This window comes from Aquila chrysaetos, chromosome 1 (assembly GCF_900496995.4).
Source record: "Aquila chrysaetos chrysaetos chromosome 1, bAquChr1.4, whole genome shotgun sequence".
Lineage (NCBI taxonomy): Eukaryota > Metazoa > Chordata > Aves > Accipitriformes > Accipitridae > Aquila > Aquila chrysaetos.
Window position 1 is genome coordinate 66,736,835 of NC_044004.1, and position 26,946 is coordinate 66,763,780.

The 26,946-nt window shown below is 38.5% G+C and overlaps 1 protein-coding gene across 4 annotated transcripts in view; it reads left to right on the forward strand.

The window, feature by feature from the left end:
* The window catches only part of LRBA (LPS responsive beige-like anchor protein), a 431,577-nt gene that overhangs the window by 36,641 nt on the left and 367,990 nt on the right, over positions 1-26,946 (forward strand). For all 4 annotated transcript variants that reach the window (XM_030023944.2, XM_030023959.2, XM_030023952.2 and 1 more), the window contains exons 3-13: positions 14,404-14,635; positions 14,774-14,874; positions 17,104-17,199; positions 20,533-20,654; positions 20,759-20,885; positions 22,127-22,246; positions 22,559-22,705; positions 23,569-23,766; positions 24,410-24,543; positions 25,823-25,931; positions 26,040-26,192. In XM_030023944.2, coding sequence (XP_029879804.1) covers positions 14,404-14,635; positions 14,774-14,874; positions 17,104-17,199; positions 20,533-20,654; positions 20,759-20,885; positions 22,127-22,246; positions 22,559-22,705; positions 23,569-23,766; positions 24,410-24,543; positions 25,823-25,931; positions 26,040-26,192 — 1,539 coding nt within the window. The remainder of the gene's footprint in view (positions 1-14,403; positions 14,636-14,773; positions 14,875-17,103; positions 17,200-20,532; positions 20,655-20,758; positions 20,886-22,126; positions 22,247-22,558; positions 22,706-23,568; positions 23,767-24,409; positions 24,544-25,822; positions 25,932-26,039; positions 26,193-26,946) is intronic.

The window sequence follows — 26,946 nt, forward strand, 5'->3', positions numbered from 1 at the left end:
GTTTTGTTTGTTTTTTCTCTCCTTTACTGTTGTAACTATTCCTTGGAGACAATTTCCATTCAGTCACATGCTGACAAAAGGGACAGAGAGAAATCAAGGTGGGGTAGAGCCTTAGAGTAATAGTAGTAGCTTCTGTACTAGGGGGAAAAAACCCCAACCCATCAGAAAACAGTGTTATGGCAAATCAGGGCGGGGAGGGAAGCTTTCAAATGTTTTTGCAAACATAGAAGCATAAGCCACTTGTAACAAACATTAAGTGGTGGAGTCACACTTCTGTCCTTGCTTTCAGTATTGCTTTGTGGGCATTGAATGAAATAAAAGGAAAAATGGGCTAGTCGTGGAGGCTTTACTGATGTATCTGTTCTCACAAAGGCACCTTTTTCTTGTTAGTAGTTAGTAGAAAGCATCAGTTTAGCCATGGCAGTCTTGCTGCTATAAAAGCCCAGGTGGATGGAGGTCATCTGAACCTAGTTGTAGTGGGTTTGATAGCTGCATTCGCTCTTGCTCCCCTGAGCAATATGGATATGCTGTTTAGACTGCTTGTGTGTGGACATGGCTTAGATCGAAAAAAGGAATTGAGCGCCAGTGCTGGTAGTGGGTCTTTGAGCTCAGTCAAGTATTACTGATTTGCTGTTTGGTAAGAAAATGAATCTTTTAATACTTCTGATATACTACTTGAGTCTTGTGCTTTCCTTCTTTAAGATACTTATTATTTCAATACACTTAATACACTGACTTCCAGTAGTATATTTTTTTAAACTCTAAACAAGGTACTCACATATTTGGAGGGGGGTGGTGGGTGGAATCTGAAGGAAAAAAAAAAAAAGTCATTTCTTGGTAAGAATAAATGAAGGGCTGTTACTTGTTCTAGGCACCCTTCTATTCTAGCCAGGATCATCTTCATGGTTCTTCCATGTTGATCACAGCTACAGAAAATTAAAAAAATGGCAACAGGGAAAGCTGAGTGTTAAGTTTCCTGTAGCATGTCATTTAGTATTTCTTACATCCAAACTCTTAACCATCTCTCTTTTAGCTGTGGCAGCAATCTCTGCCAATTCTGAGAAGGCAAGTGCCTTCTGGCTGTTCTGGATTGAGGCAGTGTCAGAAATGACAGAAACAGATGTGCTGGTTCTTGGTATCTGTTGGAATTTTTAACCCAGTGCCTTTAGTTGTGCTGAAGTTCTCTGCAATTAATCTACTGAGCTATGAAATGCAATGGCAGTTGAGGAGCTGGCACACATTTGCTTCTAGCATGTGCGATTTTCAGTGGGAGAGGAAATACTTAACATTATAGTTGCTAAATGTGATAAAACCTGCCAGAGCTTTATAAGTAAACTGATAACTCACTTCATCTTGTATTATTTCGTGGCTTTTTGAGCTTCGTTTTATTTCTTATGTAAGGTTATTCTTTGCTATTCTTATACAATTCCATGCTTGGAAAATGTTCTATTTTGTTCCTCTTCTGTGATTTCCTTTGCTCCTTTTGCCTTTCTCCCTTACTTGTAGCTGTTATCCCCTAGTCTCTACAAGCTGGCAAAACACTTTCAAACATGTTTCCTGAGATAAACTAATAACCTTGTTTTACTCCTAGAATTCCATTGTTGCACGGTTTTTTAATGATGTAATTTGCAAGTATTACAAACTAGATATCCAATTTAAGTCAAAAGTTATAAACTTATGTGAAGGATTGCTTGTATAAGACTTGCAGGATGCAAACATCAGATTCTGTAAAGAGTGGTGGCTTTCCTCCCCTGCATCAGTAAAAAAATTCTTGAGCATGCACCCCCAATAAATATGTAACTATTTATTTATAAACTATATACATGTACTGCTCCATTAGTATATTATGGGCATTATAAACCATAGAGAAATAAAAATTTAAAAGGGTGAGATAAAGATAAAATAAAAACTATTTTTAATTTTTAAATTTTATTTAGTGATGATACAAAAAATATTTTCTTTCTGCACCCCAGAGGATTGTCTTGCATACCCACTGGGGTGCACGTACCTCACTTTGGATGAACTGGGAGACTTTTTGAGAATTATTTTACATTTTTTTTCTAGTTTTCATAGCTTAGGAAGCTGCAATTTTCAGGTCAAATATATTATGTCATTGTACATTAATAACCTGTTATTGGTGTATATATATATTTTTAGAAGTATTCCTGTTCAGTATATGTGGTACACATAAGAATAATTGCGTAATTGTGTGTACTTCTTTATAATTGGAAGGGGCGTATTACACCTGTGATTTCCTTGTCAAATTGAAATAGATTCAATCATTAATTGAGTCATTAATAAAACTAAGTGTTTAAAGGAAGGATCTTAAAGTGGTTTCTTACTGAATTATTATTCCTGCCTTTGCACACCAGTTTGGTTGAAGGAAAACATCTCTTTGGTAATCTTTTACATTTAAGTAATTAAAAAAAGCTAGCTGTTAGTTTTTCAGATGCTAAGCAGGTTAGAAAAAAGTAATGTAATGACAAGAAAGCCTGGGTAAATTGTTTCAGGTAAATGGTTTTTTTAGGTGTATCCTAATGTATTATTGGACTTGAAATTTTTTTCTTTCGCTTCTCATTGCAAGAGAAGACTGTTCTCTGGGAGTGAGAGTCAATCTACTTTGCTCATTTAAGCTACCTGTCTAACTTCTGTGTAGGCCCTTATTTTTAAGTATATGTAAACTTACAGTTATATTTGCTCAGGCATGGTGTCACTGTTGTATTGTTGTTTTTTTTGTTTTTTTTTTTTTTTTTCCCCTGTGATTTGGCCTATGGGCAGAATGAATTTTCTTCTGCCTGCAGCATACAACACGAATGACCTGACTGAGGGAGGTAGGCGCAAGCAAGGCATTCTCTGTAAAGTCTTCCCGACTATGGTTTGTTCCCTATTCTGGACTTGTTGTTGATTCATACGATGTTAGAAATGTTATCTTTTGGGCTCCTTCCTTCAGAGGAAGGATTAAGATAGGACAGGATGCAGACCTGTGCAGCTTGGTGACTGAGGTATGGTTAGTCTGTTTCTCTCAGCGTATAGCAGATTGTTTTTGTTTGCTGATGAGTGATTATTTCCAGACTTGACAAAAAGTTTTGTGTTTGATGAAGTTACGTGTGTCTGGATCCTGAAAAAAAATATTCTTGCAAATTCAAATAAAAATGTTAGATAACTTTTAGAAGTGTAGCTAGGGAGGAAACTGCTGGGATGATGAAATGGACAGTATGGTACAGTGCTTTGCTATGTGTGTTTCATGTATTTGAGTTAAAAAATGTAACTTGAGCTGACTTTCTACTGGATGTCATAAAATGACAGATTTCTGATTTTTAAAATGTCAAAACCATGAATCATTAGTTTGCTAAGATTGCACTAGCAAGCTATTGAAGAACATGGCAGTATTTACTGTAGATAAATGCAAATTTAAAAAGGTTCTCTGTATCATGGTTTAAATGATTTATTTGCTTTCAATGCACATATGAATCTGATGTGATGTAAAGATTTAGGATATTTCATTTCCTGTATGGAGCTACAAATTTGCATATTATTAAACCATCTCTTGGAGTTGTATCTTTCTTGTATGTCTTAAATGGTATCACAGGTTAAGGTTTAATGCTATTAATATGGGTACTGGAAAGATAGGATTTCAGCTGGATTTAGATATAGTCTATATCTGTGTTGATATCTATTGAGAGCTATAATATAAGCCAAATTCAGAAAACTGCCAGGTTTGTAAATATGCCTTTAGCTGCTATTTGGAGTGTATTGAAATTTTGCCTTGAAATTGTTTGTTTTGCAAAAAATCAGCTTGGTAGTCCTTTGTTTCCTCAGGGATTTGAAATAAAGCTTATAGTCGCATGGCCTTCTCAGGAGCAAAGGGCCTCTGTGCTCAGTGTTGTGCTTTGGACAAAAGCCAGTAGAGAATAATTTTAACACTGTCTTCTGTTTTCTTCTCCGAACTTATCAAATGGCCCACAGGTTTGCTGGCTATATCCACTGTTCGGTCTGTGTCAGACTGTGGTTCCCTGGGCCCCTAGTACTCGTGTTTTGTGTCATGTTCTTGGCAATCCTTTTTATATCAGCTGTCCCACCTCTTGATGGGTCAGTAAAAATTGGGAGGAGAGTAAAATTCCTAATATTGGACTTGTCTATGTCTTTCATTTTTGGAATCTGTTGTTGAATTTCGACAAGGGAAGACAGAAGCACTGTGCACGATGGTATGGAGTGCTGTAACTGTTTTGAGTTTGAGCGTAGTATTTGTTTTTAATTTGAACTGTTTGTACTGACATAGTTTTTTGAATGGATACAAAACTGATAAAATAAATGTAGGATTTTTTGGTCTTTTTGTTTGGTTTTGTAGGATAAAATTTAACTTTGCTAATAATTTTGCTTGAAACTGGGATTGTTCTCTTTATAAGATAGAGATTGAATTTCATTTTTTGGTACGTACTTTAAAAAAAAAAATTGAAAAACCTTTTCTAAAATAGATTAAAACCTAAAGTGTATAAAATGTGAAATTCATAGTGCTGCTCCCCCTGCCCCTGTGTTTAAAAACATTGTGTAGAGCTAATTCTTCTTGCATTGGTCTGCTTGCACTGGGACTTCAGCTGCACACTACAAACTAAACTAATTGTGTTAGTGAACTAATTTGATGTAAAAATGCTTGCAAGCAGAGCTAAAATACTAGATTATTAACTAGGGTAAATACAGCATCTTTGATTACAGCATAATTATATTTTAAAACTGCTCCCCTCCCCCCTTCTATTGGGAACGACAAACCCGTAGGTAAATGTCACCACCATAAGGATGCTTCAGACATATTGTACCTACCTGGACGAGAATTTTGCTTTTTTACATTTGCTGTTTTGGCTGAGAGTGTTATTTTAATGTGTATATAGACATAGCTCACTGCCTGTTCAAAGAAAAGTTTTAATGAACTGTTTTGTGACTCAGATTAACTAGACAGGAGATATTTGCTACTCTTTCCTGTGTAAATTGGGTAAATTGTGTACTTTCTGTAGTTAGCAATTGTGAAGTTGAAGAAACTGGTTTTATATGAAACAATGTTAAATGTAAACTTTTCTGCTAATTTGGAATCTTATCCAGTCTTATTTGCTGGAGATAGAGCTTTTTTCGTTGTTGTAACAGAGCATGAGGTATTCGCTGCTGATATAAAGCTGTCTTGGAGAGGAAGATAATTATACCGTGCTGAGACAGTATATTAAAAGTGTGTAATGCTGGGCTAACAGTTTCAAATACAACATTAGGTGGCAGTAGTAGACTCTTAACACCTTGTTAAATTTACTTTTAGGCAGTTTTCCAAACGAGAGACAGTCTTGAAGAAATTTTGTTTTAATACAGAACATTCATGTTACATCACTATGAAGGGAAGCAATGGGAATAATTTTTCCTGAATGATCCAGCTTTGATTATAGTTTATAACAGTATTGAACAGAATCATGAAAACATCAAGGTTAAAGTGGGTGCAATGTTGTTGTGCAATGCCACTATTGACATGCCTGGTTTAAAATGGGCCTTTCTTATTTGCTAGGTAAATGAAGGTGATAGGCTTTGTTAGGAACTTGGCAACAGGAAAGAAAGCAGCTAATTAGAAAGAAAGTGTCCTCCCCCCCCCCCCCCTTTTTTTTTTTTTGCTTAGAAAGCAGAGTTGATGAGTACTTTCAGTATTCTTTTTTTTTGTAGTGTAACTGTTGGGTAGTGTTAGATGAGGGGGGAAACTGGTGACTTCAGCCTGAGATATCAGCAGGAAAAGTTTGTGGCTTTCTGCTCAAGAAATACCTATTTGCTCTTTGTCTGATTGTTTTTGGGTTTTTTTGGGTTTTATTTTTTGTTTTCTTTTTTTCCGAACATGGAAGAAAGCAAGTCTAAAGTTGGAGCAAGATTAAAGATGATGCTTATGGAAAAGGCTGGAGTAGAATCTTTCCTTCTGTGAAAGAGTCACTGGTCACTTCCATGTTCATGGTCTCACATTGGTTGAAACTTTGAGCTAAGGTAGCAAATGACTTTATCATAGAACCATAGAATGGTTTGGGTTGGAAGGGACCTTAAAGATCATCTAGTTCCAACCCCCTTGCCATGGGCAGGGACACCTTCCACTAGACCAGGTTGCTCAAAGCCCCATCCATCTTGGCCCCGAACACTTCCAGGGATGGGGCAGCCACAACCTCTCGGCAACCTGTTCCAGTGCCTCGCTACCCTCACAGCAAAGAATTTCTTCCTTATATCTAATCTAAATCTGCCCTCTTTCAGTTTAAAACCATTACCCCTTGTCCTACCACTACACTCCCTGATAAAGAATCCCTCCCCATCTTTTCTGTAGGCCCCCTTTAGGTACTGGAAGGCTGCTATAAAAGGTCTCCCTGGAGCCTTCCCTTCTCCAGGCTAAACGACCCCAACTCTCTCAGCCTGTCTTCGTAGGAGAGGTGCTCCAGGCCTCTGATCATCTTTGTGGCCCTCCTCTGGACCCACTCGAGCAGGTCCATGTCTTTCTTATGCTGGCAGCCCCAGAGCTGGATGCAGTATTCCGGGTGGGGTCTCACCAGAGCAGAGTAGGGGGGCAGAATCACCTCCCTTGACCTGCTGGTCATGATTCTTTTGATGCAGCCCAGGATGCAACTGGCTTTCTGTGCTGCAAACGCACGGTACCGGGTCGTGTCGAGCTTCTCGTCAACCAACACCCCCAAGTCCTTCTCCTCAGGGCTGCTCTCAATCCATTCTCCGCCCAGCCTGTATCCATGTTTGGGATTGCCCCAACCCATGTGCAGGACCTTGCACTTGGCCTTGCTGAACTTCGCGAGGTTCTCATGGGCCCACCTCTCTAGCCTGTCAAGGTCCCCCTGCATGGCATCCCTTCCCTCTAGGGTAGTAACCACACCACTCAGCTTACTGTCATCTGCAAACTTGCTGAGGGTGCACTCAATCCCACTGTCCATGTCACCGACAAAGATGTTAAACAGTGCTGGTCCCAATACCAACCCCTGAGGAACGCCACTCGTCACTAGTCTCCACCCAGACATCGAGCCGTGGACCGCAACTCTTTGGCTGCGACCATCCAGCCAATTCCTTATCCACCAAGTGGTCCACCCGTCAAATCCATGTCTCTCCATTTTAGAGACAAGGATGTTAGGTGGGACAGTATCAAATGCTTTGCACAAGTCCAGGTAGATGGCGTCAGTCACTCTTCCCTTATCCACCAACGCTGTAACCCCATCGTAGAAGGCCACCAAATTTGCCAGGAAGAATTTGCGCTTAGTGAAGCCATGTTGGCTGTCACCAATCACCTCCTGATTTTCCATGTGCCTTAGCATAGTTCCAGGAGGATCTGCTCCATGATCTTGCCGGGCACAGAGGTGAGACTGACCGGCCTGTAGTTCCCTGTGTCTTCCTTTTTTCCCTTCTTAAAAATGGGGGTTGTTTCCCCTTTTCCAGTCAGTGGGAACTTCCCCGGACTGCCATGACTTCTCAAGTATGATGGATAATGGCTTACCAACTTCATCTGCCAGTTCCCTCAGGACCCATGGATGCATCTCTTCAGGCCCCATGGACTTATGCACCTTCAGGTTCCTTAGGTGGTCTCGAACTTGATCTTCTCGTACAGTGGGCTGTTCTTTGTTCTCCCAGTCCCTGCCTTTGCCTTCTGCAACTTGGGCAGTGTGGTGTGGCTGGAGCACTTGCCGGTGAAGATTGAGGCAAAAATGTCATTGAGTACCTCAGCCTGGTTACCTCCATATCCCAAGTAACCAGGTCTCCTGTTTCCTTCTGGAGAAGGCCCACATTTTCCCCAGTCTTCCTTTTGTCACTGACACACCTATAGAAGCTTTCCTTCTTGCCTTTGATGTCCCTGGCCAGATTTAATTCTATCAGGGCTTTAGCTTTTTTAACCTGATCCCTGGTTGCTCAGACAATTTCTCTGTATTCCTCCCAAGCTACCTGTCCTTGCTTCCACCCTCTGTAGGCCTCCTTTTTGCGTTTGAGTTTGTCCAGGAGCTTCTTATTCATCCATGCAGGCCTCCTGGCATTTTTGCCTGACTTCCTCTTTGTTGGGATGCATCGCTCCTGAGCTTGGAGGCGATGATCCTTGAATAATAACCAGCTTTTTTTGGGCCCCTCTTCCCTCCAGGGCTTTATCCAATGGTACTCTACCAAGCATTTCCTTGAAGAGGCCAATGTCTGTTCTCCTGAAGTCCAGGGTGGTGAGCCTGCTGGGCACCCTCCTCGCTGCCCTAAGGATCTTGAACTCCACCATTGCATGGTCACTGCAGCCCAACCTGCCCTTGAGCTTCACATTCCCCACCAGCCCCTCCTTGTTGGTGAGAACAAGGTCCAGCATAGCACCTCTCCTCATTGGCTCCTCTATCACTTGGAGAAAGAAGTTATCATCAACGCATTCCAGGAACCTCCTGGATTGCTTATGCCCTGCTTTGTTGTCACTTTGACAGATATCGGAGTGGTTGAAGTCCTCCATGAGGACCACGGCTTGTGAAAGTGAGGCTGCTCCTATCTGTCTATAGAGGGCGTCATCCGTCCGGTCTTCCTGGTTGGGTGGCCTGTAGCAGACTCCCACTATAATGTCGCCTGTCCTTGCCCTCCCTTTAATTCTGACCCATAAGCTCTCAGTCAGCTCCTCATCCATCTACAGGTGGAGTTCCATGCACTGCAGCTGGTCATTGACATAAAGGGTGACACCCCCTCCTTGTCTCCCCTGCCTGTTCTTCCTAAAGAGCCTGTATCCTTCCATTCCAACACTCCAGTCATAAGAGCCAGCCCACCACGTCTCCATGATGCCAGTAAGATCATAGCCCTGCAGGCATGCACACATCTGTAACTCCTGTTGTTTATTCCCCATGCTACGTGTGTTTGCACAGAGGCATTTAAATTGGGCTGCCAATTAGGCTGACCTGTGATCCTTCTCCAGGCTTTGGGCATCTGTTGCTGGCACTGGCATCAAACTGGTAAGAGTGGGATGGATTGAGGTTCCCCTCCCCCAGCAACTTTGGTTTAAAGCCCTCCTCACCAGCTTGGCAAGCCTATGACTAAAGATGCTCTTCCCCTTCTCTGACAGATGGACCCGGTAAGTCCCCAGTAGACCAGGTTTCTCAAAGTGAGTCCCATGGTCTAAGTAGTCATACCCCTGGCTGTGGTACCAGTCCTGGTACCATTTGTGGATTCACAAAATTCGACAGGCCCTTTCAGCCCCCTTCCCTTTAACCAGGAAGAGTGATGAAAAAACTGCCTGTGCTCCAGAGTCCCTTACTGCCACTCCCAGGGCTCTTTAATCCTTCTTGATGCTCCTCAGACTGCTCCTGGCTGTATTACTGGTGCCCATGTGAAAAAACAGCAGCGGATAATAGTGCACTGTACAAGGCTTGGTAGTCTCTTGGTGGCATGCCTGATACAAGCCCCTGGTAAGCAGCACACCTCTCTAGAGAGTGTGTCAGGTCAGCAAATGGATGCCTCTGTACCTACTACTATCACCCCTTTCCTTTTCTTAGTTGCGCCTTGCTGGAAGGTTATGACCTTGCCTTTCATGAGTGGGTCTTCCCACAGTTCTTTGTGCTTTGTCTAGTTTTTCTGGCCGCATTAGGGTTGATATAGTGGCAATATATTGATGAAAAAAAGGTTGACTTCCAGGCTTTTTCTGTTCCTTTCTTGCCTTCCTATAATCTCTCTGGGCCTGAGCCCTGTTTGTTGTGATTTCACTGACTTGACATTCATGCTAACGTCGCTATTTTATATACTTATCCAAACCATCAACAGTTTTCCTACCAAATCTCCTCTTAGGGCTTGTATTTGAATATGTTCTCACCTTCAAGTGTTGTGTTAGTGATAGAAAAGACTGCATGGAAAAGTGGGGGGTGAAGAGCAGGGAATGGACTGCTGTAAATTACTATGTACGAGTTACTCTTTTTCCCCACCATTTTCCTCTTCTGGTCTGTAAAGGCCTTTCCGAATGAGAACCATCTTTTTATCACACCCAGGATGTGTACCATGGTGTTGACTTTTGCTGTTTATTGTGTACCTTCCCGGGATTTGGCTGTCTTGGGGTCACTCATGATCCTATGAGATCCTTGCCCTAAAGAGGTTTTAGTTCTTATACTTCCCAAATCTTTGGCATGTATTTTTGATGATCATTTGTTTTGAGTTTCTGAATATGTGAAAGGGCATGGAGTCCAGGATGTGGGTTATTACTTTGCTGGAAGATAAATGTAGGCAGAGAATATTATATTTATTGTTACTCAGAAGCATAATGGCTAAGATGGATTCATCTTTTTTGTGTTTGTGTTCTCCAGAAGCTGCATTCAGATTTCATCATCAAGGGCTGAAAAATATGGGTGTGTTTTGTTTGTTTTACCCTTGGTTTTACCCTTGCATTAAGAACAGGACCATTTTGGATAACATAGCTATTTGTGAATAGAGGTAAAAGGTAGGGTGTATATCAAACCTTTAATTGTTGAAATGGCAACTGGTTTAGCTTCGGCACATTTTTCTTGATGTTTGTCTTGTATAAGTGTCTTACTCTTATGAATAGAAGATTTTGGGCAGTTATCAGCTTTGCGGGTTCTTATTAAGCATAAACTTCTAAAACTTTCACTGAGATAGAACTGGCCTATTTGACTGCATTGTCCATAGTCGTTGTTTTGGATATACTAAAGAAACAATTCTGAGATTACAAAATCAACATCTTGAGGAAAAGGGAGGTCACAAGTTGCTTGATTAATAGTTCTTTCATCCTGGCTTTAGGGAACAAAACAAGTATGTTTGTCTTGATGTGTATGTTATCTAGTAACCAGAAGGATGAAGAAGGTCTGTAGAAGTGAAGTGTTTTTCTGAGGTTTGAGGTAAAACTGTGGAGATCCAGCGCTATAGTTCTCCCAAGTATAGCCAATTTGGCTTTTCCAGGAGAAACACTGATTGTGGTCTTGAAATGGATTTCTTTTTTTCTGTTATAGTTCATTGAAATACTTTTCCTCACATTTTCTTACAAGCTTTTGAAATATTTTATATCTGCCACTGGGAGAAGTGACTTTAAATTAGATTCGTAATCTAGAGCATGATCTTTCAGGGAAGTGGAGCTTGACTGTTTAATCTGAGCTATTTTCTGCATTCTGTAGTTTGGTAGTTGCTCGCCCAAAGAGTGCACCATCTCTTTTATATCTTGGATCGCTTCTCCCATTTTATGTTAGATGAAAGGTTCATTGCAAAGAGAGGTTTTGTGTGATTAAATTGGCTTTTTGTTTCTATTTGGAAGTGATGCAGTGCTATTTTATACTTAAAATTAGTGCTATTTTGTTGACTTCTCGTTAGTTTGGTTCTCTAAGGGGAAAAAAACCCCAACCCTACACTCTGAGTGTGTAGTTAAAAATAGCTGTATTCTCCGTGTTCTTAATCAGCTAAATATAGAAACATTTTACCAAAAAGCTTGAGCTATTGGTTTAGTTTATATATTTTTTGAAGGTAAATATACCTGGCAAAATGTAAAATTTGTGAGGATGTATTTGAATACTTTCAATACTGCCCTTTAAAAGCATTCCTGTAAGCTTATACTTAATTCTACATGCTGAAGAAAGAAAACGTTATGCCACCCTGTAGGTTGCTATAAAGATTGTTTATGCAGCTCAGCATAGGACTTAAAATACGTTGAATTGGAGAATTTTGAAAAATGTACTGTGCGACATAGGAGACCAAATCATGCTAAAGTGCAAGGAAAGACTATACATCAGTTCAAAGGCTACATTATTCAAAAAAATACAACCATAAAAAAGGTAATAAGATTACATTCTCACACTTCATGGCTAGTAAGGTGCATTAAGCTGCTCAGATATTCATAACTTACTGTGACATTTGGGAAGATTACATTTTGCTGTGCACAGCCATTACTGCAGCTCAGATAATAACTAGCCAATGCATGGACCTGGATTATGATCCCTGTCATTGGAAACAAATTTGTGTTTTGAAGGTTGATCAGTTTCAAATCACCATTAGAAAGGGTTAATATGACATACTGTGGGGGGTGTGTGTGCTTATGTGTATCTAATGGGTATGCATACATATAGTACATCAACTGCACCGTGCCTTTGGTATATTGCTTTCTCTGTCAATTTTTTTGTCCTCACTTGCCTTAAAGGAAATGTTAAAATGGTAATTATTTCTACCATAGCATATTATTTCTAGAATGTAGTTTCTGAAATGATTATGTTTGCAGATTAGATTGGAAACCTAATTTGACAGCTTCCTGGATGGGTGGTTACTGATAATAGTGTATCTAGCCAAAAATGAAAGATTGGTGGTGTAGACTATAGGGTGAAGGTAAGGTCACCTCTAGTTGCCGTATATGGTTTTGGTGTGATAATTCATGGTTGGCTAATAGTTAAAACCAAATGCATAAAGAGTTGAATTTCTTGTTAAGAATTAGCAGGTGTTTTGTGGCTAGAATTTAACCTTCAGCTATTCTGTCTGTACATGGAATGCAGTATTTTCTTTGTTTCTTACCTTGATGGTGAGAGAGAGTGTGGCTTCTTGAGGAATACCTCAGTTTTGTAGAGGATGATAAATTTAGTGTAAAACAGTGTAAAATTGGTTAAGTATTTTACGTTTTCAAATGTTTTGTTCAGGTTTTTTTTTAAGGGGGGTGTACTTTTTTTTTTTTGCATCTATTTTGTGATAATTCTGTGTTAATCCATTCTGCTCAGCATTCTCCCTTGAATTCTACCTTACAGAGCTTCCTTGAGGTAGGCCTCTGCTCCATCTTATGGAAGGGGAAAACTGAGGCTTGGACAATGATAATGACTTGATAGATTTGTTTGAGTTGACAGCGTGAGTTGATATAGAGAAGCTGGGAATATAATTCAAGTCTCCCCATTCAGTTCCTGCAGTTTCCCTAGATATTGAGGAAGCAACTGATAGTAAATTGCATAATTATTTTTCATGACCAAGAGGGGAGAAAATGGAAAAGTGTAAATTGCTGTTAAGAAATTGTTGCCATGAGACATTGTCTATTCTGTCATAAAAGCAGTAACTTTCTCTGCTTCTTGTGGTGTTTGGCATTACTGATTTATGGCCAGAAGACCAAAGATTGCTTCTTCAAAGTGACAAGATTTAGACACTTGAGGAGAATGTATGGTAATTTCAGTAGTTAATGAAGAGTGTATATTCTGTTCTGTTGGGTAAGTTTATCTTAAGATCCTGACTAGCCGAGAGAAGCTGTCGGAGCTAATATGGAAGCAAGTTAGTATATGTATTTTGGGGCAGTTTTGACATGGTATGGCTTTGGCAAGTGACAGTACTGAAGCTGTTAATGGTCAAAGCCTGTGAAAGGAACACCGTGTAGGACAGAAATAATGTCTTTTATTAGACAAAGTTGTAGAAGTGAGAGCGAGCTGAAATACTTTTGATCATGAGTCCATTTTGATCATTTGAGTCAAAGCTATCTGAATTCCTCTTTGTATGCTGGTATATAATGGGTAATATAATGGGTATTCTGGCAAGCGTGGCAAGCATTAAGTTTAATACAGTTCTAAAGTCCAAGAGAATTTTAAAAAGTGGTGGGGGAGGATTGGGGTAGAGGAGTTAGATTAGTACAATCCATCTTTCCTTCAACTGCAATTTTTATTTTATTGAGTACACAAATGAGAATGAAGTAGGTTATTTCCTTCCCCCCTCCACCTCCTTGGCACATGCATATGTGGCTAGTTACTTAGTGTATGTTCAAACAAAGCCTGCATCTAGGAGACCTGAAATATTACAGGATTTAAGTGCCTTAGCCAAAGCATAGTCAAAGGCTTCAAACGGTGCTGCTGTTTCACATTAATGCAAATATAGCAAGCCTTTGCTTCCTTTTAGTACCTGTGGCTACTAATGAAACTGGCAGTTAATACTTAACCAGCTTTATTCATTATCTCAGGAATGACTCTTAAGTGTTTATAAATGGCAATATTTCTGATGTGCATCAGCTCCTTTTGGCTGGAATTGCCCTATTATTTGAGGAGTGTTAAGCACATGGGAATGAAAGCTTTTAGGGCCACCCCAGGCCATTTAAGGTACCTTAGCAGACTTGGCTTTCTCACCTGTTTTGGAGCACTCACTTGGTCTCTTCACTTTTCAGCTGTGTGGGCCAGCTCAGGACATCTGTATCTTAAAAGTATCCAAATGCTCTTCTGCAGCAATTGTCTGATAGTAGGTGACACCTTAGGAGCATCTTTGTTGAAGTTACTCTACAGAACTTGAAACAGAGGAAGAATAAGACTTTATATATTGATGTTGGCCTCATTATGGTTTTTTTTTTTTTTTTTTTTTTTGTCTTATGTCTTTGATAGCTTTCTTCTTGCAGAATTAATAACATGGATTGGTACTTTGATACAATTGTCTTAAATTTTTTTTTAATCTTTTGTCTGAAAGCTTGTTGGAGGCCACTTTGACTTGGAAATGAACTTTATCATCCAAGAAGGAGAGGGCATCACCTGCATGGTAGACTTGCTGGACAAGTGTGACATCACCTGCCAGGCTGAGGTGTGGAGCATGTTTACAGCAATCTTGAAGAAAAGTATACGCAATCTACAAGCATGCACAGAAGTGGGACTTGTTGAACAAGTGCTCAAGAGGATTGATAGAGCTGACAACATGATTGCAGGTACAGTTTCACCCAGTGTATGACTCAAACTGTATTCCTTTTATGTAAAATCTCATGGAAACATTTATTTAATTAAGTGATAGAAATTTGATGTTGCATTTTATTAAGCAATTATATTGCTGTTCTTTTCCTTTTCAGATCTCTTAGTGGATATGCTGGGTGTACTGGCTAGCTATAACTTGACAGTTCGAGAGCTAAAGTTATTCTTCAGCAAGCTTCAAGGAGAAAAAGGGAGATGGGTAAAAGAAAACACAAAACTGAAACCATTTTTGTAGTGTTGCTTATTTTTTTCCTAATGTTCTCAAGTCAAAAGGCTGTTTGATAACCTTTATAATAAACAAATTTTAAATGTTCCAAGGAATACAGGAAGTTTTCTGGTAGTATATCAATGAATCTTTTTACCTGCAAGCAATTAAAATACAGAGAGTAGAATAGTGATGAAATTAAATTTCCTCCTCGATCTATGGACTGGATTGGTCTTTTTGAACACCTGGGAATAATATGGTGACTCTAAGCAAGTGTTTTTATGCACATGTTTTTATTTTTGTAATTCCAGTGATGTGAAATTGAAGGAAAAAGGATTAAATTTTTTTTTAAGACAAAAGAGAGAAATAAATAAAAGTGTCTACATAGGCAGTTCAGTGTGCTTCTATTTTCACATTGTTCTTCTTTACCTGAAGATTGAAAAAATTTATCTAGTGAGGGAAGTGAGAATTTGTGGCAGAAATTGAAATGAAGGAAATAAACTCCAGCTGAAAAATTATATCATGTCCTCCTGTTCCTGTGTGAACTAGAAAGGGAGAAAAGGGTCTCCTTTTACTGTTGAGAACCTCCTTCCCTAAAGTAAAAATGTGTATGTTGTGGAGGCCACCAGATAAAGTTTTCTTTAAGACAAAATAGTTTTGCTGGAATTGGGAACTATTTTGATAATTGTTTTACATGCTTTGAATTTTAATTCAGCTCCTGTTATCTCTAAATACTCTGCCTAGTGTGGAGAAAAGGTAGCACAGTGTCCCTGTCGACTTTAAATAGTTTTAAAAAATTATGTATTCAATATAAAAGCCAGTATACACAAATAATATAGCAAATTTTAAAAGACCCTTTGAAATAAATAAATTTGGAGATCTTAACTTGCACAGATAAAAATACTCTAAACTTAATAACAGGTTTGAACTTAATAATTGAACCTACAGACTATATTTAACCATAGATGAATTAAAGTTGTCTCTGTAATGTTAACTTTTTCATTTCCTGTCTCTCTATTTGCATTTAATTTCCTTTATTAAAGAGTAAATATAAAGGAAAGGAAGAAAAAAATGCCGCAGTTGCATTGCTAAGGAGTTGCATGACTCCATAAATCTTAGTCAGCAGGGTTGTAAAGATACAAAGTATTTGGCTAGAACACAAATTACCTAGTTGAATTCTATAGTGCTGAAGACATCTAAGCAGTTCTCAGTGTTTCCTCCTCAATTTTAATTCAGATTCATAAAGCACTGTTTATCTGACTATAATTTTGGTCCATTTAAAATACTTTTAATGGATTATGCAATGCTTAGTTTTCAGAGGGTGGCTGCTTACAAGAGGGGAAAAAGGGCACTTTCAGGAAAAGATCAGAAGTGTAAAATTGTAGTTTAAAAATAGATCTACTGGAAAGTTATGAAGTGGTAAAAGAAGATGCACAAAATTGTTCTGTCACTGTGACCAGTATGTGCTGGACTTCTGTTGTGAGCTCATATACTCGATTTGGAGTTTATAGTTGCTGAGTATTACAACAAAATCAATGCAGAATTAGGGTGGTGGTGAGGAAGTGTTAAGCATTCACACTAATTGAGCACTCAGGTACTCCAAACGGTGCTTGAGACTTTAATCTTTCTCCGTGGACTTATATGAAGGGATATATGTAACCAAAGACACTTTAATCTAGTATATGACTGTAGTCCTGATGAAAACAGTTGTGTCTGCTGATCTTCCCTCTCCCTTTTGCTACGTATTCCCCATCTCCCTTGCGCTGGCACAGGTTTCATGCAGCCACGATCCAAAATGGCTGTAACTGAAAATTGGTTTGCATTTGTTTTTCCTAAATTAGTTTTCAGCTGGGTCAGTTAATTTTCTTTAGCTCACTGCAAATCCATGCAAACAGTAGTGCTGATGGGAATGAACAGATAGAGAGAGGAACCAACATTCAGTGTCAGTTTAGTTTGTGCTGGATGAAAGTGGCTCTGGCTTTTTAGTCCTTAATTTAGTTATCCAATTAATTGTATTTCAGTGCACCTACTGCATAATGTGTGAAGGTATCCATGACTCTTTGTTAATGTTGTTTATTGAAGGTGCTAAATGTCTCAGTAGAGTATTATTCAACCATATGCAAAGCTTTAAAATGTGTAAAAATTATTTTTTTGTGTGTATAGTCTTTTCTTTCTTATAGGTGTGTTTTATTTATTTACAAGTGTAATAATTCTCTTTGTCAGCCACCACATGCTGGGAAGTTATTGTCTGTGTTAAAACACATGCCTCAGAGGTATGGACCTGATGCCTTCTTCAACTTTCCAGGAAAAAGTGCTGCAGTATGTAGATATTTTAAGTCTCTTATTTGTTCATTTGTTGTTCTATTACGGCCATTGGTTATTTTCTTTTGAGTGGTCTTCTGTCTCATCTGTCACTGTCATAGATGTAGACTTTTAACCAAATTTTTTTCTTTGCCTGACACCTACGTTATGCCTAAATAAGTCATGGTTATAATAAATGTGCATTATCCCCGTAGAAGGACAAATACTGTTACATAAAGAACAGATATAAATAAGGCTTTTTTGTGGTTTTTTGTTTGTTTGTTTGTTTGGGTTCTTTTTGGTTTTTTTTCCAGACTGATTCATTTAAATCTTGTTGCAAGGAGAATCTGCCTGACTTTTGCTCCCATGTTTCTGTGGGAATGGTGCTTGTGTTAGTATCCAGTATATGTGTGAGTGGCTTTGTGGTAGGTTGACCCTGGCTGCACACCAGGTGCCCAGCAAGCTGCTCTATCACTCCCCTCCTGAGCTGGACAGGGGAGAGAAAAATATAATGAAAGACTTGTGGGGTCAGGTAAGGACAGGGAGATCACTCACTGATTACCATCATGAGCAAAACAGACTCAACTTGGGGAAATTAATTTAATTTATCACCAATCAAATCAGAGTAGGATAATGAGAAATAAAAATGAATCTTAAAACACCTTCCCCCCACCCCTCCCTTCTTCCTGGGCTCAACTTCACTCCTGATTTCTCTATCTCCTCTCCCCTCGTGACACAGCGGGACAGGAAATGGGGGTTGCGGTCAGTTCATCACACGTTGTCTCTGCTGCTCCTTCCTCCTCACACTCTTCCCCTGCTCCAGCTCCCCTATCTCCACCCATGGGAGATAGTCCTCCATGAACTTTTCCAACGTGGGTTCTTCCACGGGCTGCAGTTCTTCGTGAACTGCTCCAACATGGGGCCTTTCCATGGGGTGCAGTCCTTCAGGAACAGACTGCTCCAGCACAGGTCCCCCTCAGGGTCACAAGTCCTGCCAGCGAACCTGATCCAGTGTGGGCTCCTCTCTCCAGGGGTCCACAAGTCCTGGCAGGAGCCTGCTCCAGCACAGGCTTCCCATGGGGTTACCGCCTCCTTGGGGCATATCCACCTGCTCCGGCATGGGGTCCTTCACGGGCTGCAGGTAGATATTTGCTCCACCATTAACCTCCATGGGCTGCAGGGGAACAGCCTGCCTCACCACGGTCTTCACCACGGGCTGCAAGGGAATCTGTGCTTCAGCACAAGGAGCACCTCCTCCCCCTCCTTCTTCACTGGCCTTGGTGTCTGCAGGGTTGTTTCTCTTACATGTTCTCATGCCTCTCTTCCATCTGCTGTTGCACAGCAGTTTTTTCCCCCTTCTTAAATATGTTATCACACAGGCGCTATACCACCATTGCAGATTGGCACAGCTTTGGCCAGTGGTGGGTCCACCTTGGAGCTAGCTCTGTCAGACATGAGGGAAGCTTCTGGCATCTTCTCACAGAAGCCATGCCTGTAGTCCCTCTGCTACCAAAGCCATGCCATGCAAACCCAATACAGCCTTACATCTAGAAACCTTTGCTAGTGAAACCACAGAAAGCATTGAACTAGAAGTGGCCATACTTGCACTGTTTGTTAGTTCTTTTAATGATCAGATGATGTGAATAATATATATTGCTTATAAGAATTCTCTGAGAAAATGTGGATCCTAGACATGTATAGGTTGAATAATATTGAAAAAGGATTAAATTTAACAATGAGTTGAAAAATATGAAAAAGACTTTTTCATAATTGTTGAGGTGACTGATTCATTTTTAAGTTCTGTGGTGTTCACTTGAAAAAGAATTTGAAACTAAATAGGTAGGTGGAAAATACTGTGTAGAATCTTCTGTAGGAATTTAAGTATATCAACACTTTTGCTCCTAAAACTGTAGGATGAAATAGTATGTTCAAAATTTCATGCTTAATTCAGAATAAAATTTGAGTAAGATTTATCACATGACTATTTCCGGCTTTCTTCACATAAACCCATTACCTTTCTGCCTCAGTGGCTTGACATTAAATTTCACCAACTTGATGACATAATTTTTTTTGAATGAAAACTTGAGACTGAAAAATGCAGGCTACTAGAAAAATGCTTCTGCAGTTTTATGTTTATCACATGCAACAGAACTTGGCAATAGATAGATGTGGTTTTGTTTCTTTTGGCTATTCATGTACTGTTTTTGTATTTAACTTCTAGTAATTGTGTTGAATGCTTGAACTGTATGTGATATTGGGGTGCCTCGGTAACCTTAATATAAATATTCTTATATATTTTTAAATTAAGAAGTCTTAGAAATTAAGTATTTAATATAATTACTCCAAGATCCATTGTGAGTTGAACCAAATGATAGTGCTACCAGTTCCCAAAAGTTGGGCTCAAAGACATGCAGACTGATTAGTTAGCTGGTGTAGAGAAGGATTTATAGCATTTTGTTTGGACAAGGATAGCTGAACGGAGCGTAGGAGCATAATAAGGAGTCTGGCGACACTCAAGTTCTTTGATGTTTTTTGTTCATTGGTATTGATCATCTGGACAACATCTTTGATCAGTGGTTATGGCAGTCTTAGTTGAAGTGTGTGTTGCAAATCTGTGCAGCAAAACAGTGGAAAGTTAATAGTAATGTTAAAAAAACCCCAACCAAACAAAAAAACTCACACAGTAAAACCCAACTGTTTGAAACAAAGAGCCCCACCACACGGTTTATAACTTAAGAGCTTTTGAGCTAACAGAAACACAGTGTTTGATATGAAGATTTTGGCTGGTGGGGATTGTATTACCTTTCTTTTAAGGAAGTTCATAAGTCTGTCATATTCTAACTGGAAGGCTACATTAGACATGAGTTTCAAAAGAGAAAAGAACCTGTTAAGTACATGGTTCTCTTTTTGTGCCCAGCTTCTTTTCATAATCAGATACTTTCTTGAATGCCAACACTATGTGAAAATAAGTTTATAAATCTGATTATTCTGTCAGGTTACCACAAAACCAAATCAACTTGAATTTGCATTTTGAGGAGTTTTTAAGTGGTAAGGCTTCCACTAAAGTGTTTAATTTTTGAAGTGTAGGTTACTATTAATAATCCTCCTTGAGATATAAAGACCAGTTTTTAAATATTTAGATTAATTAAATATTTTAGCAATGGAGTATAAAAAGCACAGAAGTTTAGGCCAGATTTTTTTTTAGTATAGAGAAAACTACACATTTGTAGTGTACACATTTGTAGTGTGTATCTGTATATCAATATACATTTGTAGTGTATATCTTAAGCTGTATACTTTTACTATTGTGATGTTGATCTTTCTACATGAATACCTTTTTGCTTTCTTTAGGCTATTGCCTTACCTCCTATAGCCAAGTGGCCATACCAAAATGGGTTTACTTTCCACACTTGGCTAAGAATGGATCCTGTAAATAATATCAATGTGGATAAGGATAAGCCTTACTTATATTGGTGAGTATTATGTAAAACCATATTTCTGATGTTCAGTTTCTATTAATTGTTCAATGATTTCTGCTTCTATCTGTGTATGTGCTGATTTTGTTCTAATTTGTTAGTTTTCGAACAAACAAAGGACTTGGTTATTCTGCTCACTTTGTTGGCGGCTGCTTGATTGTAACATCCATAAAATCAAAGGGAAAAGGTTTCCAGCATTGTGTAAAATTTGATTTCAAGCCACAAAAGGTGAGTAAAAACAATAAAATCTTTCAAAATGATTTCATGAATTTAAAAATGTAGCCTAGGAGGGGTGTTGTAATTATTGGTTAGGCTCATCTTTCTGTATCAGAGCAGTTACACTGGAATGAGCAAAACAAATTGTCTTCTGAATTCTTATTTCTTTTCAATTTTGCTTATGAAATGTATAAGAAAGAGCTAGAAATGCAGTTTAGCAGAAGTTTTATGAATTTGTGAGACTTGTGTGAGTTCTCTGAGAACTCTTAATACCTATACACAGCTTGGAAGTTAAAAGGCTTGAGATTTTTTCCTTCTCTGTTTATACTGTTTTCTCCCACCTCCAGACATTCTCTTCTCCTTTTCCTAAAGGGTTTTGCTAAGGCTTCCCTTTACATCGTTATTTACTTGATGTGTACAAATGCAGTGTTATTTTAAGAAAGCATTAGTAACCCACATTTTGTTTTCTTAATCAAGCTAGGACCATTAATAGGAGTTTGGTCTTCTTACATGTGGGAGGACAACAGATTCATTCTTGAAAGAATGTTATACTTTATGTTCATTCAGGTTGTCCAGGAAATAGTCTCCTTGCATTTGCTGCTTTATTCAATATATCTTTTTGAATGTAAGAAAATGAGTTGATTTTATTATTGGTGTTCAAGGCTTGCTTGCCTATTAAGTTGTATTATGCTATGTTGAAAATGTTTCCTTTTTCAACTAGGTATTCTGCTAATGTTTCTGGAGCAACTGGTGTAAACATTTTGTGAGAGAGCAGGCCTCCTCAGGAATTTCTTATCAGTAATCCCTTGCTGTAAATATGGATTCTGTTTGTGATAATTTGACATGCACGGCCTTTGAAAGTCTTTAGTCTGGAGCCATCCTTGCTCTTTGGAATGACAACATTTGCAGTAGTCCATCATGCTGAGAGTAACCCAACTTAAAAATTATTTACACAGTGGTTTCAGTGTAAATTTGGTTCAGCATTGCCATGAAGATTTTTTGAGTTCTATGCCATAAATACCTTTTAAGGTATTTAAGTATTCTGTGTCTACTTTTTGTGGAAAAAATGGCATATTATCCTTTGACATAGCTATGCAAGAAAACTCACCAATGACTTAATCTTTTTGACTTAAAATAAATCTTTCAATCTTAATTTAATTCACATAGTTGAATTTGTTCTACTGTGCCCACTTTAATGCTTAAGCTACTTTAAGTCTCTATAGAATTGTATCAATTGTTTTCTTATCATTTAGTGGTATATGGTTACTATAGTGCACATCTATAACCGCTGGAAGAATAGTGAACTTCGATGTTATGTGAATGGCGAACTGGCATCTTATGGAGAAATAACGTGGTTTGTCAACACCAGTGATGTAAGTAACCCCTGTATATTAATATCTATAGTTGATCATCTTCATGGATTAAATAGATATCCTTTGCCATTTTATTAATAAACCTCCCCCATTTTATGCAGTTTTAAAAAAGGTTGAAATAAAATTAATAACTTTTTGGTAGAGAAGTAGATTCTGCTTTTATACATCACAGAACTTAAAATTTCTTTCTGCTAAGACCCTCAAATGCTTGTTTATGCAAAATTATATTCCCTGGTAATATGTATATTCTTCGCATAATTTGCTTGTGTAGCATAGATTAAACCCTGTTACTTGGTTCTGTTTCATTTTCAGACATTTGACAAATGTTTCCTGGGTTCTTCAGAAACAGCAGATGCCAATCGAGTGTTTTGTGGGCAAATGACATCCGTTTACCTTTTTAGTGAGGCTCTCAATGCTGCTCAGATCTTTGCCATTTATCAGCTTGGTCTGGGATATAAGGTATCTTAGAATTGACCATAAAGTTTCCGAAGTTTAATTCTGATAAGACTCTTTATGGTGGGTTTTAAGAATGTTGTGACACCTCTGTGTCGTTCTAAAAATGTTCTTACTTTGTGATCTTTTTATTAAACTCTTCCATGTTTCTTCTATAAGCCTATGTATCCCCTCACAAACTACAAGTAAGCATTAATTCAATTATTTAATTTCTTATAAAAAATAAATTTCTGTTCCTGTTTACTACTTAAAATTTCCATGTTGGTGGTTGGAAGAGGGAGACCACCACTGTTATCTCTGGCTAGGTTCACTTTTTCACTGCAGCTGAAAACTTTAGATCAAGTATGATGTATTTGTCTTAGAAATGTAGCTTTATAGTTGATTGTGCTAGTCAGTTTTTTTTAATGTGTGAAGTTAGTGCTGAGGATTAGTTTTGTTGCAGTGATTTATTATTTGTTTTGTCATAGCCTGAGGGGCATTAATTGAATACTGTTATTCCCTAGCAGCTGTACAAACATACGCTAAAAAAGATGGTTCCTATTCTATCTGCTCCTCAATTATTAGTTCCTTCTGACTGAACATTGCTGACTGTCATTCTGTTTCCTGGCTAATGTGTTTCTTTTACATTACCCACCATTTTGGCAATGTCACTCTTCCGGGGTCAAAAAAAATTCAGCGGTTCTAACTCTGTAAAACTGACTTTGAGTCAATGTTCTTATGAGACCCCTTCTTTCTGAAATATTGCTAGATTGAAGAAGCAATGTTTTAGTCATTTTCTGGCAATAGTTGTGTTCTGAACCGTATTCTCAATGTGTGTAATCTAATTTTTTTTTTTTTTTTTCCTTCCTCAACCCTGCTCCCCAATCCAGGGAACGTTCAAATTCAAGGCAGAAAGTGATCTCTTCCTTGCTGAACATCACAAATTGTTGCTATATGATGGCAAACTATCCAGTGCTATTGCTTTTATGTACAATCCAAGGGCTACAGATGCACAGCTGTGTCTAGAGTCATCCCCTAAGGATAACCCTTCTATTTTTGTTCATTCACCACATGCCCTCATGCTGCAGGTATTTCAACATTTTCATAGAGGATACAAGTGATTTCTGTTTGAAAATCTAAAAATCAAGTGTTATAGGGATTTAGACAAGATAGGTTGGGTTTTTTGCGTTGTCCCTGCTGCTGCCTCCCCTGTTTCTTGAATTAGTGTGGATGCACAAGAATCCTAAGAAAAAAGTTTATCAAAGTTACAACCTAAAAAAAGGTCAGTATTACAAAGACTGTCAGCTTTTCAAAAAAATCCTTCTTCCTCATTTCTGACATATGTTGACTCCCCTACAAATACTACCTGTCTCCCGTCCTTTGCCCTGTTGATATGATACCCTTTTCTTCCCTATGCTTTGAATGCCTTAATCTTTTAATTTGTCAGAAGCTTTTTCTAGAGTTTCTCTATTACTAAAGTATTGTTTTATAGTTTGCAAGCTACCTCCTGTATATTCATCTGAGGATCTACACTGTAGACTGTATCTAAAGCAGTAGGTCAGCCAGACTGGGCATTTAGTGTGGCTGTGGCAGCCAGTTCATGCTTCTTGCTGTTTGTTTTTATTTGGTAATAATACAATTTTTATACTGAGGAAATTTCAAACTATTTCTAACAAACTTTTTAACAGTTTCTGAAGGAGATTTCAATATTTCTTAATTCTTCTTTGTCAGGATGTGAAAGCAGTCTTAACGCATTCTATCCAAAGTGCCCTGCACTCCATTGGAGGGGTGCAGGTACTTTTCCCTCTCTTTGCACAGTTAGACTATAGGCAATATTCGTCGGACCACGTTGACACAACTGTTTGGTGAGTGCACGTACTTACTGTGTTCTGTTCTTCGTTTCTTTTTAAGTAAAGGAAATTACCTCTTGCTTTATTAAGTTGCATAGTGGTTTAAATTGTCTTGTGCAACAATGAATTATGTCTAACAACAAAGAGGTGGCTTTGTTAGAGGCAGGACCTCAAAGTGAAGTGTTTATTTGTACTAAATTTTCTATGAAAGTTCACACAGAATCAAAATGTACACGTTTCTACTTCACAATTTTTTTGTATAACAGAATTGCAGACAATTCTGTTGAAATTATTCCCGTCATGGAAAAAATCCACTGGGGAAGGCTTCAAGAGAAACTCCAGGAAGGATGAATTTTTCAGCTACATGAAGTTATTCCAAGGAATTTATTTGGTTTTTTACCTTCAGACTTTTTGGAAGATTCAGTGTTACTGCCAGGCTTTTCCTTGGTTTTCAGCTCTGTTTCAACTCAGTTCAACTTCTGAACATCCAGGCAGAGAAACTAGTTAAAGTAAAGTTAAAGAGTAGTATTAATAGCAAAGGGATTGCTTTTTAAAATCCTGGTGTAGTTTGCTCTGTTTCATTGCAATTGTAGTTTCATGACTGTTTAAAGATGATCTACATCCATATTGTTGCTAAGAAGGGGTGGTCACAATGTTCCTTCAGCCCATTTGTGAGTTCCTGGGCCTGTCTTGAGCTGGCTCAGACTTGGGCATCTATGTGATGAGTGAGGGATTTGATTCAGTTGCAAGCTGGTCCAGCAATGGAGGGGTTTTCAGCTGGCTGAGATCTTGATTCATAGGCATTAGTGCTGTGAGACAAGGGGAGGGGCATGAATATTCCTTCTGGCAGCAGCACGGAGTTGAATTACCTTGAACCAATACTAAAGCTGTATCTAGAAAAATATTTCCAATATCTGCTCATCTGAAAGCAGTAGAAAGTGGAATGCCATTTGTTACTGATCTTGCAGAAGTTTGTAAGTGAAATACAAAGCAGAGAGAAGTACAAGCTTAACTGTTGCCTTTCTGCGAGAGAGTGGTTTCAGAAGAATTTTGCCATTGCATGGTTATCTCAGAATTCAGAATTTCAAGTTAGAAATGCATTAATTAAAAGCAAGAAGTTAGAGCTTTCAAAATTGAGCCTTGCTTTTTGTTTTAAAAATTCTGATCTGAGCAATTATATAACACATTAAATGTATCTCTGGGCTGTATGGTGGAAGTGTTAATTAGGAAATACTTTCTGTCCCACTGTAACCCTTTAAAACATTTTTCTTTACTAAAACGTTACATTTTTCAGTTCTACTTTATTGGCTTTCATCATGGAGTTGTTGAAGAACTCCATTGCTATGCAAGAACAGATGCTCTCCTGTAAGGGCTTCCTTGTGATAGGATATAGCCTAGAAAAGGTAAAGCAAATCTTTCTTGATGTCTTACATTTGTGTGGAAATTTTTTGAGATAAATGCTTTTCCTAGACTGTTGCAGGGCTCTTCCTTAAGCAGATCCTCTTTTACAGTCTTCCAAAGCCCATGTTACCCGAGCTGTACTAGAACTTTGCCTTGCCTTTTCGAAATATCTGAGCAACTTACACAATGGGGTGCCCTTGCTGAAGCAGCTGTGTGATCATGTTCTCCTTAATCCTGCAATATGGATTCATATCCCAGCACAGGTAAAATTGCTTGTTCTTATGAGTAAGGTATCTTATGATGTATCAGTTTGGGAGTGCTGAGACTAAGCCTGGAGTCCAAGAATTACAGGTCCTGGGTCCCCAGCAGAAATCATATAGGAACTATTTTCAGACTCTGCTTTTCTGCACGTAGCTGTCAAGTTTTATAGACTCCCAAGGTTTTCAGGGAGTTTGGAAACCCACAGTGTTCTGCAAAGCAGAGTTGGGAGTGACTTCTGGAGTCCCTGACCCAGTCAGTGTTGTAGATTGAGAAGGACTTTCGGATGGTTTAGTTGGAAAAAAAACAGAAATTTTTGAGAGAAATTATCATAGGTGTCAGATTTGAAGTCTTCATTTAAATTGACATATTCCCTGCAGAGTATTTTTGTTTTGGTGAATCTATGTTCTCTGAGAGCGAACAGCTTGGATGAAAACTTTTCAGTTGGTTCTACTCGAAACCTTCTTACCAAATTTTTTTATTCCCTCCATAAGGTTTTGTTTTGCATTTCAAAAACTGAGACAGCACTAATAATGCTACTGCAGAAGTTGCTGTAAAATATTTGTTTGCTACAGCCAAATTAAATTACTAAGTATTATTTAAGTTGTTATTTCTCAGAAGAAAAAGGGAAAGAATATATGTAAATAAAAAAAACACAGCACTATAGTTTTAGAAATAAAATTAAAATTTTCATTGGTTTGCAAGGGTTTTAAGAGCTTTGTGACTGAGCTGTGCAGAGAAAATCTATTTCTTTAAGAT